Source organism: Octopus sinensis, linkage group LG27, assembly GCF_006345805.1.
Source record: "Octopus sinensis linkage group LG27, ASM634580v1, whole genome shotgun sequence".
Taxonomy (NCBI): Eukaryota; Metazoa; Mollusca; class Cephalopoda; order Octopoda; family Octopodidae; genus Octopus; species Octopus sinensis.
This window is the reverse complement of record NC_043023.1, coordinates 19,986,958-20,007,844: the sequence shown is the minus strand read 5'-3', so window position 1 is coordinate 20,007,844 and position 20,887 is coordinate 19,986,958. Positions and strand designations below refer to the sequence as shown.

At 42.3% G+C, this 20,887-nt stretch overlaps 1 protein-coding gene across 3 annotated transcripts in view; it reads right to left on the bottom strand.

The window, feature by feature from the left end:
• Nucleotides 1-1,557: 1,557 nt before the first annotated feature.
• The window catches only part of LOC115225399 (serine/arginine-rich splicing factor 7), a 22,969-nt gene continuing 3,639 nt past the window's right edge, over nt 1,558-20,887 (bottom strand). The window contains exons 2-6 of one of the 3 annotated variants that reach the window (XM_029796354.2): nt 18,778-18,819; nt 14,328-14,607; nt 12,376-12,546; nt 4,235-4,318; nt 1,561-2,121 (exon numbers count right to left, since the gene is read on the bottom strand). In XM_029796354.2, coding sequence (XP_029652214.1) covers nt 1,758-2,121; nt 4,235-4,318; nt 12,376-12,546; nt 14,328-14,602 — 894 coding nt within the window. In that variant the 5' untranslated portion in view covers nt 14,603-14,607; nt 18,778-18,819 and the 3' untranslated portion in view covers nt 1,561-1,757. Of the gene's footprint in view, nt 2,122-4,234; nt 4,319-12,375; nt 12,547-14,327; nt 14,608-18,777; nt 18,838-20,887 lie in introns of those variants that run through there. The other 2 variants (XM_036514367.1, XM_036514366.1) reach the window with 2 other exon arrangements.

Sequence of the window (20,887 nt, the reverse complement as noted above, 5' to 3'; positions counted from 1 at the left end):
ACAAGGCATTGGTCGGCCCGAGGCTATAGCAGAAGACACTTGCCCAAGATGCCACGCAGTGGGACTGAACCCGGAACCATGTGGTTGGTTAGCAAGCTACTTACCACACAGCCATTCCTGTTCATTTTGAATTGATAAAAGGTGTTCTTTTCTAATTTTTATATATATATTATATTTTGTGAAATTTGATTTAGTATTTCTAAATTGAATTTTTCCCTGTAAGTTAGGAATAATATTCCCTCAATTTATTATTAATATATATATATATATATATATATATATATATATGTATAGGACAAAAGTATTACCAGTAAACTGCACTTCATATTCAAGGCTCTGGTGAAGCTGTAATATATTATCACTCAGGCACTCAGCTCTGAGCCAACTGCATCTTATAGATAGCAGAAACAGCTGTAAGCCAAAGAAGTTCATAATACAATAGTTTATTCCTTTGCCATCTTATTTTCTTTCTATATATATATATATGTATGTATGTGTGTGTGTGTGTGTATATATATATAATGGTGTATATAATTGAAGTGTGTATCTCCCCACGTGATGCCTTAGGAAAAAGTGAACTCGTCAACTCCAGGGACTAAAATGGAACAAGAACCACAGCATGGATCCCTAGAGATTTAAGATCAGGGTCTGTCAGCATGGTGGTAGATAAAGTCCCTTTTGAAACGCTGCCCTGTGTGTGTCCGTGTGACAAGAGATCACCATACAGGGGCACCCTGACCACTGCCAACAGTCAAAATGGACAACACCCTACAGCTCTGAGCTGGGTATTGAACCAGCAACTATCCGATTCAAAGGCACACAGACACAATTCATATCTTTGGTATTAGTATGGAGGTTTGCGTGTGTGTGTGAACACTTTTACAGGTCTCAGTTCCTGAACTGTGACCATTTTGGAGCACTGCTTGCCACTGTCCATCTAATTTTACCCCAGCCCTTGGTTCAGTGCTGGTAATTATTTAATCAAATTGATATCTTACAGATGTAACATTAGCAAACACAAATATATATACATATATATATATATGAACATATACACACATATTTATATACATACGCACATGTATTACACACATCTCTCTATATACATCTACAATCATCTTTACTGCATGTGTGTTTGTGTGTGCATATATGTGTATATGTATATAGTAATGTGTGCCTGTGTATATATATATATAAGTAAATGAAAGAATGGAGTCGAACGAAGATGTTAACAAAATTCCTTTACTCTCGACATATGTTTCGAAGACAACATATTTTTATTCGGAATAAAAATCTTCGTTCGACCCCATTCTTTCATTTATTCATATACAACACACAAATTTCTGCACATGAACCCGGAGTTTCTACCCTTGGACAGGTCGCTTCAACCGTGTTTTCTGACGTGAATTTGCTACCCAGGTATCGGTTAAACGAATTTTCCATGCTGACGATAAACATAGGATAATTCATTCACCTATTTAAATATATATATATATATGTATGTATGTATGTATGTAAATAATAGACAGAAATGAGTGTGTATGTGTAAATAATAATATAGAGTAATGCGTGTATATATAATATGTGTATGTGTGTTGATAAGACACAGGAGAGAGAGGAGAGAGAAAAAAAAGATAATTTTAAAAATAAAAAAATATTCCCCACCCATGCTCACCACCCCCTACACTCTCTGCTCTCTTCACCCTCCAAGGGAGAGAGAGAGAGAGGGAGACAAAGTCATTGCCATAGCAACATGCCTAGTCCATATCGTCGTCATCGTCGTCGTCATCTCCGCCCCGCCCCCGCCGGCCCCGGTCGCTGTTGTCCTCCGATGACCGCTTGGTCATCGGCGGTGGTGACGGCGTGATGCTACGATCTCTGTACGACCTCTCGGGAGACGGCGACCTCTTGTGGTTCATCTTGGGGCCGTCCCCGGCACCCATCATCTCGGCGTGCGAAAGCATCTTGCTGCCGCCACTGCTGCTGCTGCCCTTCTTCTCCGGGGACGAACTGCGCTGCCGGCTGCGGGAGCGGCGACGCGGCTCCGGGCTGCGACTCACAGACTTCTTCTTGGACGATGACGAGATCCGCTTTGGGGAGCGACTCTGCGACCGGGATGGACTGTGGAGAGAGAGAGAGAAAGAAAGAAAAGAAAAAAATGCATCAGTAGGTTGGTAGCTGAGGGGGTGGGGGTGACAGAGGGCAAACAATATGGAGATGGGTCATGTGACACAGGAGAAAGATATAACAAATATATATAAATATATAGTTGTAGGAGTGGCTGTGTGGTAAGTAGCTTGCTAACCAACCACATGGTTCCGGGTTCAGTCCCACTGCGTGGCATCTTGGGCAAGTGTCTTCTGCTATAGCCCCGGGCCGACCAATGCCTTGAGTGGATTTGGTAGACGGAAACTGAAAGAAGCCTGTCGTATATGTGTATATACATATATATGTATGTATGTGTATGTATATGTTTGTGTGTCTGTGTTTGTCCCCCTAACATCGCTTGACAACCGATGCTGGTGTGTTTACGTCCCCGTCACTTAGTGGTTCGGCAAAAGAGACCGATAGAATAAGTACTAGGCTTACAAGGAATAAGTCCCGGGGTCGAGTTGCTCGACTAAAGGCGGTGCTCCAGCATGGCTGCAGTCAAATGACTGAAACAAGTAAAAGAGTAAAAAGTATATACATACTGGGTGTAACAAGTAAATTGGGGCAAATTTCAAATCGCCTTACTGGCACCTGTGCCAGTGGCATGTGTAAAAAGATTCGAATGAGGTCGTTGCCAGTACCACCTGACTGGCCCCCGTGCTGGTGGCACGTAAAAAGCACCCACTACACTCTCGGAGTGGTTGGCGTTAGGAAGGGCATCCAGCTGTAGAAACTCTGCCAGATCAAGATTGGAGCCTGGTGCAGCCATCTGGCTCACCAATCCTCAGTCAAACCATCCAATACATATATATATATACATACACATATATATATATACATACACACATATACATACATATATATATATATATATACACACATATACATACATACATATATATATATATACACACATATACATACATACATATATATATATATATACACACATATACATACATACATATATATATATACAATGGACTTCTTTCAGTTTTTGTCCACCAAATCCACTCACAAGGCTTTGGTCAGCCAGAAGCTATAGTAGAAGACACTTGTCCAATGTGCCATGCAGTGGGACTGAACCTGGAACCATGTGGTTGAGATGCAAGCTTCTTACCACACAACCATGCCTGCATCTATCTATCTATATATATATATAAAACATATTTACCAAACCCGTAAGTAGCCATATTTAAGGGCAAGCAGCCATACACATGGGAAGTCAGTTGAAACCCACCAAGGAGTAAATAGGCACAAAATGGTGCGCACACATACACAGTTTGTTGAGGTTGTGCCGGTCAACACTCTGGGCAGAGTCCCAGCCAGTCACCATTTCTGCAAGATCCCTCCCCCACCTGCCAGGATCATGTGGTCGACCCAGCCTGATCCTCAGAGGTGAGAACACAGTAAGCAGGATCCATCTTGGCCAAACAGTCGGCTTCCCAGTCTCACAGTAGAGTCGTCGGTTGGGTACAAAATCCGACCAATGGGAGCCCATAATCCTGCTGAGTCCTGATCCCAAGAGACCTTCCTAAAAGCCCTGGAGATTGTCCAAGTCTCCCAACTACAGACAAGGGAGGATCAGTGACCTAGAGACCTGAACATTTGTCCTCCTGCTCAGATATCAGCAGATATTCTATTTCTTTACTACCAACGAGGGGCTAGACAAGGACAGACAGATGGATTAAGTCAATTAGATCGACCCCAGTGCGTAACTGGTACTTAATTTATCAACCCCGAAAGGATGAAAGGCAAAGTCGACCTTGGCGGAATTTGAACTCAGAATGTAACTGCAGAAGAAATACCTATTTCTATTTCTTTACCACCCACAACACATCCAAGTCTTTTCACGACCTCAGACTCACAGCGACACACAAGGAAGACTTCTCCAGGAAGTCAACAAAAGACAAGATCTTTGCATTGACCCAAGAAACTCTAAGAGCAAGTGCTTTTACTCCCTCAATCAGTGAAAGGAGCCCTTGCAGCTGATGACAGCACCCACAAGGTATTTCATTTGGTTCACTTGGCAAACATACACATACACGTGCACTGTAAAAAAATAGGGCAATGTCCCATCTACCTTCCTCGGTTCCTGTATTTGTCGTTCTTCGGACGTCTGCCACGGGATCGAGATCTTGACCTCGAGTAGGAACGGGATGAAGACCTAAACGATGGACGGTCGAAAGGAAGAGAAAAAAAGAAACAGAAAAGAGAACAGGCATGAGATCTCATTACATGGAAGTCACATAAAAAAAAACAATAAGATATTAGATAAAATATGGTAGATACAGGACACACAGACATACACAGAATATAATACATACTGTACATATGTTTATAGAGAAGAATTAGAAATGATAGCTTATGTTAAAATATCACATCTTGTTATATATATATATAATGATGCTAATGTAAGTACATCTATATATATGTAACCAAAACTCATTTTGCATCCAGCTAAAGTTATAGGGAAAAAAAATCTTAAAATTTATTCAAATTTAAATTTTAAGGACCCGTGGCTCCCACCATTCACTGCACTCAACTCCTCATCGACTTCCTGTCTTCATTTTTAAACCTGGCTTCACAGGTCTGTCACATTCTTAATGTAATGGTACCTATTTCTTTACTACCCACAAGGGGCTAAACACAGACGGGACAAACAAGGACAGACAGATGGATTAAGTCAATTAGATCGACCCCAGTGCGTAACTGGTACTTAATTTATCAACCCTGAAAGGATGAAAGGCAAAGTCGACCTTTACGGAATTTGAACTCAGAACGTAAAGACAGACGAAATACCTATTTCTATTCCTTTACTACCCACAAGGGGCAAACACAGACGGGACAAACAAGGACAGACAGATGGATTAGTCAATTAGATCGACCCCAGGCGTAACTGGTACTTAATTATTAACCCCGAAAGGATGAAAGCAAAGTCGACCTTGACGAACTTGAACTCAGAACGTAAAGACAGACGAAATACCTATTTCTATTTCTTTACTACCCACAAGGGGCTAAACACAGACGGGACAAACAAGGACAGACACAGGTATTAAGTCAATTAGATCAACCTCAGTGCGTAACTGGTACTTAATTTATCAACGCCGAAAGGATGAAAGGCAAAGTCGACCTTGGCGGAATTTGAACTCATAACGTAAAGACAGACGAAATACTTATTTCTTTACTACCCACAAGGGGCTAAACACAGAGAGGACAAACAAGGACAGACAGATGGATTAAGTCAATTAGATCGACCCCAGTGCGTAACTGGTACTTAATTTATCAACTCCGAAAGGATGAAAGGCAAAGTCGACCTTGGCGGAATTTGAACTCAGAACGTAAAGACAGACGAAATACCTATTTCTATTTCTTTACCACCCACAAGGGGCTAAACAAGGACAGACAAAGGGGTGTAGTCGAGTTTACAAAGCCTGTGTATTTCAACAGAAATATAACAAGTCTTCTCCCTAAGACATTTGGAGAGATTTAAGGGGACAGGAATCCCACAGAGGTGCCCCTTTCACTGCTTACTGTGCATGCAGTATAATGTATACATAACATGGATATTAGTTTATGTATACAGCAACATGTACAAAGTATATATAATTATACAGTAATACATGTAGCTGTGTGTGTGCAATAGCATTCATATGTTCACTTACACGTGTGGGTTTTTTCCATGCTAGTATGGACTGGATATATATATATATATATATATATATATATCTATATATATTTGTGTGTGTGTTGTGTGTGTATATATATATATATATTGTTATATTTCGGAATGGTCATTTTGCCAGTTTATCCAATAAAAACACATGCACTATATATGTGGTGTTATTTATTTTTTACATTAATCTTAATCTTATTTCGGCCAGAGTTCTTTCGTCACACTCCTGTGACCGCATCAGTGGTCCTTTGTTTTCTCTTACTTATTTGTGTCTCTCCTTACTAAGAAAGAAGAAAACAAGGGACCACTGATGCGGTCACAGGAGTGTGACGAAAGAACTCTGGCCGAAATAAGATTAAGATTAATGTAAAAAAATAAATAACACTGAAGCAAAGTAACACCAAATATATAGTGCGTGTGTTTTTATTGGCTAAACTGGCAAAATGACCATTCCGAAATATATATATATCTGTTTCAACACACGACTTCACATAAAAAATCTTGCACAACAAATATTTAAACGTATATATATATATATATATAACAATTTAATTTGAATTAGAATTAATAATAATAATAATAATAATAATAATGGTTTTCAGATCTTAGCACAGGGTCAACAGTTTTTGTGGGGAGGGGGTAAGCTGATTACACTGACCCCGACTGGTACTTATTTTATCGACACTCCCCCCTTCAAAGGATGAAAGGCAAAGTCAACCATGGCACCTTGGCAGAATTTGAACTCAGAACACAAAGACAGCTGAAATGCCACTAAGTAGTTTTTGCCTGGCGTGCTAACGACTCTGCCAGTTCACCACCTTAACGATAATAAAATAATAATAATGATTTTATATTAATAATAACAGAAATATTTTCGTATTAATAAGAACAATAATAATTTTTATAATGATAATTTTATAATAACAATTAAATATATATTGTTAACGAAGACGGACGCAGTGCCTGAAAAATTAAAAATATAAATAAAGAAAATTATATGGAAAAAATATATAAGCACCGTTTGGATAATAGCATTTTAATTTAATAAGGACTGGTATGAGGAAAATGTTAATTGGTCAATTAAAATGAAACGTTAATTATTTTAGATATGAAAGACGAGGTTTGTCGATGGAATTTGGTTAGTTTCGTTGTGTTTTTAGTTGTTTATTTTTTGTCCCTTTTATTTTGTTGAATTTTTTCTTTTTTGTTTTTGGAGGAAAAAATAAAATAAAGATTTTGTTATTTTGGAATTTATTAACCCTTTTAGTGTTCGCATTATTCTGCCAAAATTAATGCTTTTACATCCACATTGTTTTGAATTAATCATGCATCATCTTGTAGCTATGAGATTTTGATGAGGTAGCTGTTAATTTTTAAAATGATATTGTAGGGTTGGTGTGAGAGACCAGATCTGGCCAGTTTGAATATAAAACAGGCAGAATACTTTTGGCCGGATATGGCCGGTTTAAATGCTAAAGGGTTATGAATGTTTTTATTCTTTTACAGAAGGGGAGAAATCGGCAGGGAAGGTGGTTTTGGGGGGGGAGGTCTGAGAGGCGTAGGGTAAAGTGGTGGACAGTTTCATCAAAGTTACTAACGGCTCGATGACATCAGGGTTGATTAAAACACAAAATAGACTGCAAACATTATTTTAAACAAATATAACCCACTTCATTAATATAATAATAATAATAATAATAATAATAATAATAATATAATAATAATAGAAAACAAAAAAAAATACATTCCCTTAAAGTTTGAAATTGCAAGAATTTGGGAATTGTAAAGGTTTTGTCTGTAATAATTGGTTCGTTGGGAAGTGTAAGGAAAGCTCAGAGAAACAGTTGAAGGAAATTGGAATGGAATGTTCTGGAGAGATTCTACAGAAAGTTTGCCTCTAGGAGCAGAAAAGATTATCAGGAGGGTTCTAAGAACTTGAAAGACTATTGAAAGATTAGTGGATGCCTAAGGTTACCCAGGTAGTAACCTGCTACCCACATAAATTCTACCAGGAATAAGAACAAACCCAGGTTAAATCAATAATAATAATAATAATAATAAAAATAATCCTTTCTAATATAGGCACAAGACCTGAAATTTTGGGGAATAGGGGACTAGTTGATTACATCGACCCCAGTTCTCCAATGGTACTTAATTTATCGACCCCATAAGGATGAAAAGCAAAGTCGATTTTGGCAGAATTTGAACTCAGAACATAGCAGTAGATGAAATACTAAGCCTTTCGCTGGTATGCTGACAATTCTGCCAGCTGACCACCCCATAATAATAATAATTTTATTTTTAACTACCCACAAGGGGCTAAACACAGAGGGGACAAACAAGGACAGACAAACGGATTAAGTCGATTACATCGACTCCCAGTGCATAACTGGTACTTAATTTATCGACCCCAAAAGGATGAAAGGCAAAGTCGACCTCAATCCTTTCAACTGAACGCACAAGGCCTTGAAATTTTTGGGGAAAGGGGACTAGTCAATTACATCGACCCCAGTGTTTCAGTCGTACTTAATTTATTGACCCAGAAAGGAAAGGCTAAGTCGACCTCGGTGAAATTTGAACTCAGAATATAGCCACAGACAAATACTGCTAAGCATTTCACCCAGCCTGTTAACTATTCTGCCAGCTCCCCACCTTAATAATAATAATAAAAATAATAACGATAATAATAATTGTCTTGGTATAAAAGATGGGTTTTACAGCAAATATTCTGCTCAATACCACAGATTTGCTTGTCAGTTGTTTGACCGTAACCAGTTGAGCATGTCCCTTGGAGGCTGACAATATGTGCATCTCTGATCATGAGCAGAAGTAGTGGGGGAGCATCATAGCCATGTGTTGAGAGGGATTCTTTGGGGTTTGAATAATTCACCTCTGGAAACATGGGTGTTTCATTCAACATCCTTAAACAACCCTTATTCAGGGACCTTTTGAGCAGGATGGGCTACTCAACCTGAAGAAAATTCTAACTGGGCCCCACCTGCAAGGTCATGTGCTGTTTATCTTGATATGAGATCACCATGTCGCGCACATATGGTTGTGATGCATGTGCCTGGTGTACTCTTATCAGACAGGTAGTCATGATGGGTATATTGGGCTTCGTATATTTTACCCCGGTGCCACTTTGATGACATGCACTGCTCTCTCACTCAATAATAATAATAATAATCGTTTCCTCCTAAAAGCACAAAGCCTGAAATTTTGAGGTTTTTCCGCCCTTTTTTTCCAAATTATATTTTCATTATTTATAAATTTTATGATTATTATTTCTTAAAACTGTTTCCTTATTGGAGAATCTTTGTTGAAGAGTGTCTATAATAATGTAAATGTAAAGCAGAAATATACCAGCTACATACTTTGGTAAGAAACAAGTACCTACCATTTACATGCAAAGACATATATATATACATATATAAACCTATAAATGAGATAAACAGCACTAATTTAGTTATTTCTCTGTAGAATGAAAAACCGATGAAGAACCTTATCTGATTTTCGAGTCCTATTGAACTCTCATCAGAGGTATCTACATCAATTTGCTCAATCCTAGAGAAACAAGCAGCCATTCATAAACACACGCACATATACAAATGGAGATTTGATAAACAAAATTTTTTTAAATGATATATTTTGAAAAAAATACAAAAACAAGAAGTCGTTGAGTTTTTAATTAGCTAAGAAAAAAATTAATTAGCTAGGATGCTAAATGACGAAATATCTAATCGTAGTCATACATACATACGTACATACCTGAAACGACTGCAGCTGGATCGTACGTCACCGAACAGTAATCTTTTTTTTTTTTTTTTGACTCATTGTGATTTAATTAATTTCTCAAAAAGCTTTCCAAAAAACTGACCACCATGCATCCACCACTAGCCATATTTATTTCCTTCCAGTTGCCATTTCGGTTCCGGTAACATAACCATAATCATCATCATCATCATCACCACCTTGTATACATTTTTCTATTATATACCATGCTCCACGTGACCATCACCGCACCTTGTCGGGCGAGAGAGCTTGGAGGACCAGTTTCCTCCTCTCACCATCAGCAGTAGTAGCAGCAGCAGCACCAGGAAGACAGTGTTTCCATGACAACATGCCCAAACTAACCACCAGTATCGTGTCGCCTCCATATTTTCCTCCATATTTTTTTTTTTTACTTTTGGCGTTCGTCTTCCATTAATAATCGATCCATATTTTTTTTTTTGCGATATTTTTGATACTTTTCCTCTAGAGACCACCAGACGAGATGAGACGAGAACCAGGCGAAGGGGAGGCCCCCCGCGCGCACGCCAACAACGGCGGGGGGGCCCCCAGCCAGCCAGCCAGCCAAGCCAAGGGGGGCACCACATACCAGAACAAAAACCAGACCAGACCAGTTTTATATTTGAGACCAAAACCATCACCATCACCAAAAACCATTCACAGAACCATACCATAGCCATTAACCACATCCCTGATAAAAATAGGTAAGATGGTGAAAGAATCGGTTGTCTGCTAATAGCAATATGGTTTGTTAAAAAACAGAGAACAAAAAATAATAAGGAACGGAGAGAAAAGGAGAGAGAGAGAGAGAGAGAGAGAGAGAGAGATTTTTTTTTTAAATACAGGGAGGAGAAAAAAATGTCTAAATTAAACAACATAAACGTTAAAGAGACAAATATACATGCACACTTGTATGTATGTGTTTATGTGTGTGTATACATATACATATGCACACATATATATATATATACACACACACATACATACATGTGCATATCCTCATCATTGATATATATATATATATACACACATATATATGCACACACACATGTATATATGTATACATATACACATATATAAACAAATATACATGTATACATGTGTGTGTATATACATATATATTGTATATATATGTATGTATATATATATGTATATATATATATATGTATATATATATATGTGTGTATATATATATGTGTATATATGTGTATATATATATATATGTATATATATGTATATATATACATATATACACACATATAATCTTCACATTTCATAGTTGAATCAAAAGAAGGATTAAAAAAAAAAGTTAATTACAGAGAGTAAACAAATGAAACTGAAAAAAAATAATTACACACACACGCATACAGATACACACACACACACACATTACAGACACACATATTATATATAAATAAAGAATTTGTATGATTAATTCCTGAAAATTGAAGAAATTATGGAGTAATTTTAAAATAAATAAAACAAAATTAAAAAGGAAAAATATATATTTTTTTAAATCGGCTACAAAGAAAAATAGTATAATTATAATAAGAAGAAGAAGTAGAAGAAGAATAATAATGATGGTTTCAAATTTTGGTGCAAGACCAGCAAGGTTGGGAGAGGGAGAGTCTACATTGACCCCAGTGGGCAACTGGTACTTATTTATCAACCCCAAAAAGATGAAAGACAAAAGCAGACAAAATACTACAAAGCATTTTGTCTGGTATGCTAACAATACTGCCAGCTTGCCCCCTTAATAATAATAATAAATGCCCTGATGCAGTACCAGGCAGTGGCTTCTGATCTTAAATGATCGGAAGTGTTATCATGTACATTGTTTTGTCTTGGTATAAAAGATGGGCCACAGCAAATATTCTGCTCAATACCACAGATTTACTTGTCAGTTGTTTGACCGTAACCAGTTGAGCATGTCCCTTAGTAGCTGACGATATGTGCATCTCTGATCACGAGCAGAAGTAGTTGGGGGAACATCATAGCCATGTGTCGAGAGGGATTCTTTGGGGTTTGAATAATTCACCTCTGGAAACATGGGTGTTTCGTTCGACATTCTTAAACAACCCTTATTCAGGGACCTTTTGAGCAGGATGGGCTACTCGACCAGAAGAAAATTCTAACTGGGCCCCACCTGCAAGGTCATGTGCTGTTTATCTTGATATGAGATCACCATGTCGCGCACATATGGTTGTGATGCATGTGCCTGGTGTACCCTTATCAGACGGGTAGTCATGATGGGTACAATGGGCTTCGTATATTTTACCCCAGTGTCACTTTGATGACATGTGCTGCTCTCTCACTTATAATAATAATAATAATAATAATAATCGTTTTGTTTAACGTCCACTTTCCATGCTAGCTGGGGTTGGACGATTTGACTGAGGTCTGGCGAACCAGATGGCTGCACCAGGCTTCAATTTTGATCTGGCAGAGTTTCTACAGCTGGATGCTACATAAATATAGCATTTTAAAAATATAGAACGTGGTTCCGGGTTCAGTCCCACTGCATGGCAGGTGTCTTCTACTATAGCTTTGGGCCGACCAATAATAATAATAATAATAATAATAATAATAAAATAGTATGAAAATACTTTAAAAAATCAAAAAGTGAAAATGCAATGGAGGAAAACCGAAAAAAATGATAACATACACACATATATATGTGTATATAGCAATAGAAATATATGTGGACACGCACACACTATGTACACAAAAGGAAACAGAAATATGATGGTGGTAGATACCTGCTGACGTAGCGACGTCTGGGGTAGCGTCTGGAGTCGTCACAGTCACGGAAGAAGTGTCCCTTGCGTCCGCACTGGTAGCAACGTAGGTTGGGGTCAAAAACACGCCGGCGCCTCCCCCTTGTGCGGGGCCGTGCCAACGAGACACGAATCCGACCACCACTCAACAATCTGGAGAGGCAGCGTCAGTGCAGCCATCAAAATGAAATGGTAAACGGTGGGAGATAGAGAGACGTGACCATCAAGACGGAGTGGAGATTCGGCAAGAGGTTTGAAAATAAAAAGGAAAGAAAGAAAAAGAAAAAAAAATTACAAAATTGCTAATGACAAAGTTTTTTAATAATCAACGAATAGGCGCGGGAGTGGCTGTGTGGTAAGTAGCTTGCTAACCAACCACATGGCTCCAGGTTCAGCCCCACTGCGTGGCATCTTGGGCAAGTGTCTTCTGCTATAGCCCTGGGCCGACCAAAGCCTTGTGAGTGGATTTGGTAGATGGAAACTGAAAGAAGCCTGTCGTATATATATATATATGTGTATGTATATATTTGTGTGTCTGTGTTTGTCCCCCTAGCATTGCTTGACAACCGATGCTGGTGTGTTTACGTCCCCGTCACTTAGCGGTTCGGCAAAAGAGACAGATAGAATAAGTACTGGGCTTACAAAGAATAAGTCCCGGGGTCGATTTGCTCGACTAAAAGGCGGTGCTCCAGCATGGCCGCAGTCAAATGACTGAAACAAGTAAAAGAGTAAAAGAGAGTGAAGAGAATCAACATAAATGAAGACATGGCTGCACGATTAAGAAGCTTGTCTTGCAATCGCGTGATTCTGGGTTCAATCCCAGAGTACAGCACTTTGGGGCAGATGTCTTCCTTACCACCCCAGACCAACCAAAGCCTTAAATGAACTTGGTAGGTAGATACTAAAAACAAAAATAGCCTGCTATATGTCCTTCCTAATACCAACCAAGCCCACACTGTAAAGTGGCTGGCGTTAGGAAAGGGCACCAAGCTGATAGGGATTGGCACAGTCCTCTTGACCAGCTCCTGTCAAAGCTTCTAACCCATGCCAGCGTGGAAAATAGAAGTTAATCCATTAACATTCAGATTATCCTGTCAAATGCGTTGCTGGGTCATAGTGCTAGTGCATGCATATACAGCTGCGTGCGTGCGTGCACACATGCACGCCAGTACTGTCCAAGTCTCCGACCAATCACATACAGCCAGCTGGCATTCAATTGGTGTATCAAGTTTCGGGCATTTTGATTGGGTTTTGGATAGAAAATTCACAAAAAAGTCACTTTTCTTTACTTTTTTACTTGTTTCAGTCATTTGACTGCGCCCATGCTGGAGCACCGCCTTTAGTCGAGCAAATCGACCCCGGGACTTATTCTTTTTGTAAGCCCAGTACTTATTCTATCGGTCTCTTTTGCCGAACCGCTAAGTAACGGGGACATAAACACATCAGCATCGGTTGTCAAGCAATGCTAGAGGGACAAGCACAGACACACAAACACACACATACATACATACATATATATATATATATATATATACGACAGGCTTCTTTCAGTTTCCGTCTACCAAATCCACTCACAAGGCATTGGTCAGCCCGGGGCTATAGCAGAAGACACTTGCTCAAGATGGCACGCAGTGGGACTGAACCCGGAACCATGTGGTTGGTTAGCAAGCTACTTACCACACAGCCACTCCTGCGCCTATTGATTTTTTAATGGCTTTGCGGGGTGACTGGGGAAATGTCTCAGCTCGCACAGCAAATTACTCGTACAATGGGGCACTTATACTGCGAGATCCTGCTGTATGTGACTGTCGATAGCAGATACGAAGGGGATTCTGAAGATGTAGTTCAGAGGAGAGGGAGAATCAAAGTGGAGGGGGTAGGGTGCCAAAAGGCGATGACCACACTGACACACAAAAACAGTAAGCGACCCTTACTTGCCATCCATCTCCTTGATGGCTGCATCTGCATCTTCACGATATTTATAAACGATGAAGGCAAAGCAAGGCGGGCTCTTGGCCACCCACACCTCCAGCAGCTTGCCAAACTTCTCAAACACGCACTCCAGCTCCCTCTTTGAGGGGTCCTCGCCCAAGTCAGCAACGTGGACCCGGACTCCGTCTTCTGAAGGGCTGCGACTCCGACTACGGCTGTGGCTGTAACTGTAGCTGTACCAACGCCTCTCCTGTGACCTGGAGCGTGAACGGCCCATGGTGGCTGCAAATGAAAGAAAGGGCACAAAAATTATTGCAACATAAAATTTTTTTCAAAAATACATAAGAAGTTTGCTTCCTGACCACATGGTTTCAAGTTCAGTCCCACTGCATGGCACCATAGTGTCTTTAGCAACAACCTCTGGGTGACCAGAGCTTTGTGAGTAAATTTGACGGAAACTGGAAGAAAACCATCACACATATATATATATATATAACACTAGTCTCAAAACGTCTTCAAGTGAACGTGACCTGGGTGTTATTGTCGACAGTGATTTGCGTTGGACAAAACACATCGCTAAAATTGCCAAGAAGGCTGAGGGTGTCTTGGCATCACACACCAAATCCCTTGTGAGCCGCTCTCCGGCTATCTATCTGCGGCTTTATATAGCTATGGTAAGACCTCACCTGGAATTTGCATCACCGGTCTGGAACCCCTATCTTGCCCAGGACATCAATCGTCTGGAAGCTGTTCAGCGACGTGCAACCAAAAGAATACCCTCCATCAGGCATTTGCCATATCCTGAACGCCTTACTTCCCTGGGCATGGACACATTGAAACTCCGACGTCTGGCAGCTGACCTGGCAGACACCCATAAAATTATCAACCATCGCACAAACAATAACTCTGAGCACCTCTTCAAACTCCACCCATCTAACACCCGTGGACATATTTACAAAGTCAGAAAACAGCACAGCTCCCATGACTTCAGGAAACATTTTTTCACGCTGAGAGTTGCTGAAGCGTGGAACAAACTGCCGGCATCGGTTGTTAGTTGTCGGAGCACTGCATCCTTCAAAACTTCCATGCTTCCCGAGATTCGCCAACACTACACTTGATTTTCTCCCCTCCATACACACACAAGCATGTTCACTTTCCAGACATTTCTACATTACTGCATGTACTTTATATGCACTTTCTGACAAGTTGTGCACCTGAGCACTGTATACAATAATTTCATTATTATTATTATATATTATTATTTTATACTAGCAGCATAGCCTGGCTTTGCCCGGGTATGTAAGAGCCCCTAGTAGGCAACGACTAATCCCAATCTAGTCCTTTCCCTCTAGGGAACGAAGGCGCATCTGTAGGTTGCAATGTCTTCTCTTCACTCGAATACTTCTGTGTATACGATGTTCCGAGCTGTCTCCCGACAGAAAATGTGTTGCATAAAAAAAAGCTTAGATTCTCGACCCCATGTCGAATTTATCGATTTTTTTCAGAACTGCAAAATTTTCGCTGCGTTAGTTTTGAATTATGACATTGGGCTATGTGTGTGTCAAGTTTCATCAGAATCGGTTGAAAGCCGTGGTCAGGGTGAGGGTACAACCTGACAGACACACAGACAGACAAACTGCCGTTTATATATAGAGAGATGATCGTTGACAGAGCGGCTAACCAGCTTCCATGCCAGTGGCACCATTCGAGTGTGATCGTTACCAGTGTCGCCTTACTGGCACTCGTGCCAGTGCTAGTAGGGTGCCAAGAGCACCATCTGAGCGTGATCGCTACCAGAGCAGCCAACAAGGCTTCCATGCCGGTGGCACATAAAAAGGGCACCATTCGAGCGTGATCGTTACCAACGTCGACTTAGTGGCACCTGTGCTGGTGGCATGTGTAAAAAGACTCGAGCGAGGTCGTTGCCAGTACTGACTGAGCCCCACCGTGCCGGTGGCACATAGAAAGCACCCACTACACTCTCGGAGTGGTTGGCGTTAGGAAGGGCATCCAGCTGTAGAAACTCTGCCAGATCAAGATTGGAGCCTGGTGCGGTCATCTGGTTCGCCAGCCCTCAGCCAAAATCGTCCAACCCATGCCAGCATGGAAAGCGGACGTTAAACGATGATACATCATATATTGGCATGGATGAGTGGTAAGAAGTTTGCTTCTGAAGCACATACATCTTGGCTCTGTGCCACTACATGGCACCTTAGGCAAGTGTCTTCTATCATAGCCCCGGGCTGACCAAAGCCTGGAGAACTGATTTGATATAGAGGGAAACTGAAAGCTCATCCTGTACATACACAGCTACGTGTGGGCTCCTTTATCTCTCTGTTTGGGCCCAACCACTGCTCGACAACTGGTGTTGGTGTGTTTACATCCCTGTAACTTAGCAGTACTGGGGTTGATTCAGTCTAAATTCTCTTAGGCAGTGCTCCAGCATGCTCCCCCCCCCCCAGTTAAATGACTGAAACAAATAAATGGTAACATTGTTTAGTCCCTGGCCAGTCCTGATGGAGTTGCGACCAAAAGACGGCGAGCTGGCAGAAACGTTAGCATGCCGGGCGAAATGCTCAGCGGTATTTCGTCTGCCGCTACGAGTTCAAATACCACTGAGGTCGACTTATCCTTTCAGGGTCGATTAAATAAGTACCAGTTACGCACTGGGATCGATGTAATCGACTTAATCCGTTTGTCTGTCCTTGTTTGTCCCCTCTGTGTTTAGCCCCTTGTGGATAATAAAGAAATAGGTATTTTGTCTGCCGCTACGTTCCGAGTTCAAATTCCACCAAGGTCGACTTTGCCTTTCATCCTTTCGGGGTCGATTAAATAAGTACCAGTTACGCACTGGGGTCGATATAATCGACTTAATACCTATGTCTGTCCCCTCTGTGTTTAGCTCCTTGTGGGTAGTAAAGAAATAGGTATTTCGTCTGTCTTTACGTTGTGAGTTCAAATTCCGCCGAGGTCGACTTTGCCTTTCATCCTTTCAAGGGTCGATTACATAAGTACCAGTTACACACTGGGGTCGATGTAATTGACTTAATCCGTTTGTCCTCTCTGCGTTTAGCCCCTTGTGGGCAGTAAAGAAATAGGTATAGTGGCTATGCCATATATGCAGATGTGAATAACCTTGAGGTCTCAGGTTCATTTCGCTTGTATGGCACCTCGGGCAAGAGTCTTGTAGTATAGCACTGGGTTAATCAAAGCCTGTGAGTGGACCTGACAGATGTTGACTGAAAGGAGGCTGCTGTGTACACAAATCATCATTTAACGTCCGCTTTCCATGCTAGCATGGGTTAGACGGTTCAACTGGGGTCTGGCAAGCCCAAAGGCTGCACCAGGCCAGTCAGATCTGGCAGTGTTTCTACAGCTGGATGCCCTTCCTAACGCCAACAACTCCGAGAGTGTAGTGGGTGATTTTATGTGCCACCGACACAGGTGCCAGACGAGGCTGGCAGACGGCCACGCTCGGATGGTGTCTTTTATGTGCCACCGACACAGGTGCCAGACGAGGCTGGCAGACGGCCATGCTCGGATGGTGTTTTTTATGTGCCACCGACACAGGTGCTAGACGAGGCTGGCAAACGGCCACGCTTGGATGGTGTCTTTTATGTGCCACCGACACAGGTGCCAGACGGCCACGCTCGGATGGTGTTTTTTATGTGCCACCGACACAGGTGCCAGACGAGGCTGGCAGACGGCCATGCTCGGATGGTGTTTTTTATGTGCCACCGACACAGGTGCCAGACGAGGCTGGCAAACGGCCACGCTTGAATGGTGTCTTTTATGTGCCACCGACACAGGTGCCAGACGAGGCTGGCAGACGGCCACGCTCGGATGGTGTTTTTTATGTGCCACCGACACAGGTGCCAGACGGCCACGCTCGGATGGTGTTTTTTATGTGCCACCGACACAGGTGCCAGACGAGGCTGGCAGACGGCCATGCTCGGATGGTGTTTTTTATGTGCCACCGACACAGGTGCCAGACGAGGCTGGCAAACGGCCACGCTTGGATGGTGTTTTTTATGTGCCGACACAGGTGCCAGACGAGGCTGGCGAACAGCCACGATCGGATGGTGTTTGTTACGTGCCCACAGCACGGACGCCAGTCGATGCGGTACTGGCTACGGCCACGCTCGGATGGTTTTCTTATGTGCCACCGGCACTGGTACCACAAAGATACAAATTCCATTGATGTTCTTCGATTTTGATTTGGTTTGATTTGAAATATAGGTGAAAGTTAATGACAGCAAGGTATCCAGTTGTTGGAAAATATGCCTCAACAAATTCAATCCAATCCATGTAAGGATGGAAAAGAGGACATCGAAACATTGCTGGAGATGATTCACAATAGAAGATTAAAGGTGAACTTAGTCGTGTTTGAAAGATAAACCGTTATGCATACAACAGAAATTATAAATCACATTATATAGACCTCAAACTTACATGTCTGTTTTCCTGTAGAATAGTTATCCTGTTAATGGTAAGCTGGAATGAGAAAGCAGTGGTTGTGCTGAGAGAGATGAGAGAAAAAGAAAGTTTGATAAAATAGGGTAGAGCGATGGGAGGTTGAAGATGTTGACAGAGTGGAGTGGTGAAAGAGATAGTAATCAACGGCATGTAAAATGCGCCATCCGAATCGTGGCCGAAGCCAGTGCCGCCTCGACTGGCTTCCGTGCTGGTGGCACGTAAAAAGCACCATCCGAATCGTGGCCGAAGCCAGTGCTGCCTCGACTGGCTTCCGTGCCGGTGGTACGTAAAAAGCATCATCCGAATCGTGGCTGAAGCCAGTGTCGCCTCGACTGGCTTCTGTGCAGGTGTCACGTAAAAAGCACCATCCGAATCGTGGCAGAAGCCAGTGCCGCCTCGACTGGCTTCCGTGCTGGTGGCACGTAAAAAGCACCATCCGAATCGTGGCAGAAGCCAGTGCCGCCTCGACTGGCTTCCGTGCAGGTGGCACGTAAAATGCACCATCTGAATCGTGGCCGAAGCCAGTGCCTCCTCAACTGGCTTCCGTGCAGGTGGCACGTAAAAAGCACCATCCGAATCGTGGCAGAAGCCAGTGCCGCCTCGACTGGCTTCCGTGCTGGTGGCACGTAAAAAGCACCATCCGAATCGTGGCAGAAGCCAGTGCCGCCTCGACTGGCTTCCGTGCAGGTGGCACGTAAAATGCACCATCTGAATCGTGGCCGAAGCCAGTGCCTCCTCAACTGGCTTCCGTGCAGGTGGCACGTAAAAAGCACCATTCGAATCGTGGCCGAAGCCAGTGCCGCCTCGACTGGCTTCCATGTCGGTGGCACGTAAAAAGCACCATCTGAATCGTGGCCGAAGCCAGTGCCGCCTCGACTGGCTTCCGTGCAGGTGGCACGTAAAATGCACCAATTCGACCGTGGCCGACACCAGCTTCGCCTGGCACCAGTGCAGGTGGCACGTAAAAAGCACCCACTACACTCACGGAGTGGTTGACGTTAGGAAGGGCATCCAGCTGTAGAAACATTGCCAGATAAGACCGGAGCCTGGAAAACGGACGTTAAACGACGACAACCAAGCAGTGAAATAACTCATGAGGTAAGGACACCTCACTGAGCGGGGAGAAGTATTGAGGATGATGGTTTTATAGCAGGTGATGATAGGTTAAAGTACAATAAGGGGGTCGAAACAAATGTCTTGTAGTAAAAGGGGAACCTAGCTACCTCAGTTGGAGAGAGAGAGAGATGTGATGATGTGTCAAGGCTCATTGGCAAGATAAAGAGAAGCAGGGGCAGATTAAGACCTACAGAGGCCCTAAAAGACTTTTCATCATCATCGTTTAACGTCCACTTTCCATGCTAGCATGGGTTGGATGGTTCAACTGGAGTCTGGGAAGCCCGAAGGCTGCACCAGGCCAGTCAGATCTGGCAGTGTTTCTACAGCTGGATGCCCTTCCTAACGCCCGCGAGTGTAGTGGGTGCTTTTTATGTGCCACCGACACAGGTGCCCTCATATATATGTAATCTAAAATATAAAGAATAGTGAGTTCATGGCTCGCAGGACGGCCTGCTGTGCTAACCCTGGATCGTAGGGTGACCCGCTGTCCTTGAGGAGACCTACTGAGTCAAATACATTAACATCAAAATAAAAATTCACAAGGAAATTGTAGTTAAGACACCCATGCCGGTGACATGTAAAAATCACCGTCCAAACGTGGCAGATGCCAGCGCCACCTGAGTGGCATCTGTGTTGGTGACACGTAAAAGCACCAACCGATCGTGGCCATTTGCCAGCCTGCTCTGGGCCCTGTGCCAGTGGCATGTAAAAAACACCCACTACGCTCAGAGTGGTTGGCGTTAGGAAGGGCATCCAGCTGTAGAAACACTGCCAGATCAAGACTGAAGCCAGGTGCAGCCATATGTTTCTACAGCTGTAGAAACACTGCCAGATCAGACTAAAGCCTGGTGCAGCCTCCATGGCTTCCCAGACCCCAGACGAACTGACCAACCCATGCAAGCATGGAGAACGGACGTATGATGATGATGATGATGAATAAACCAGAAAATAGATTTAGATTTTCTTTTTC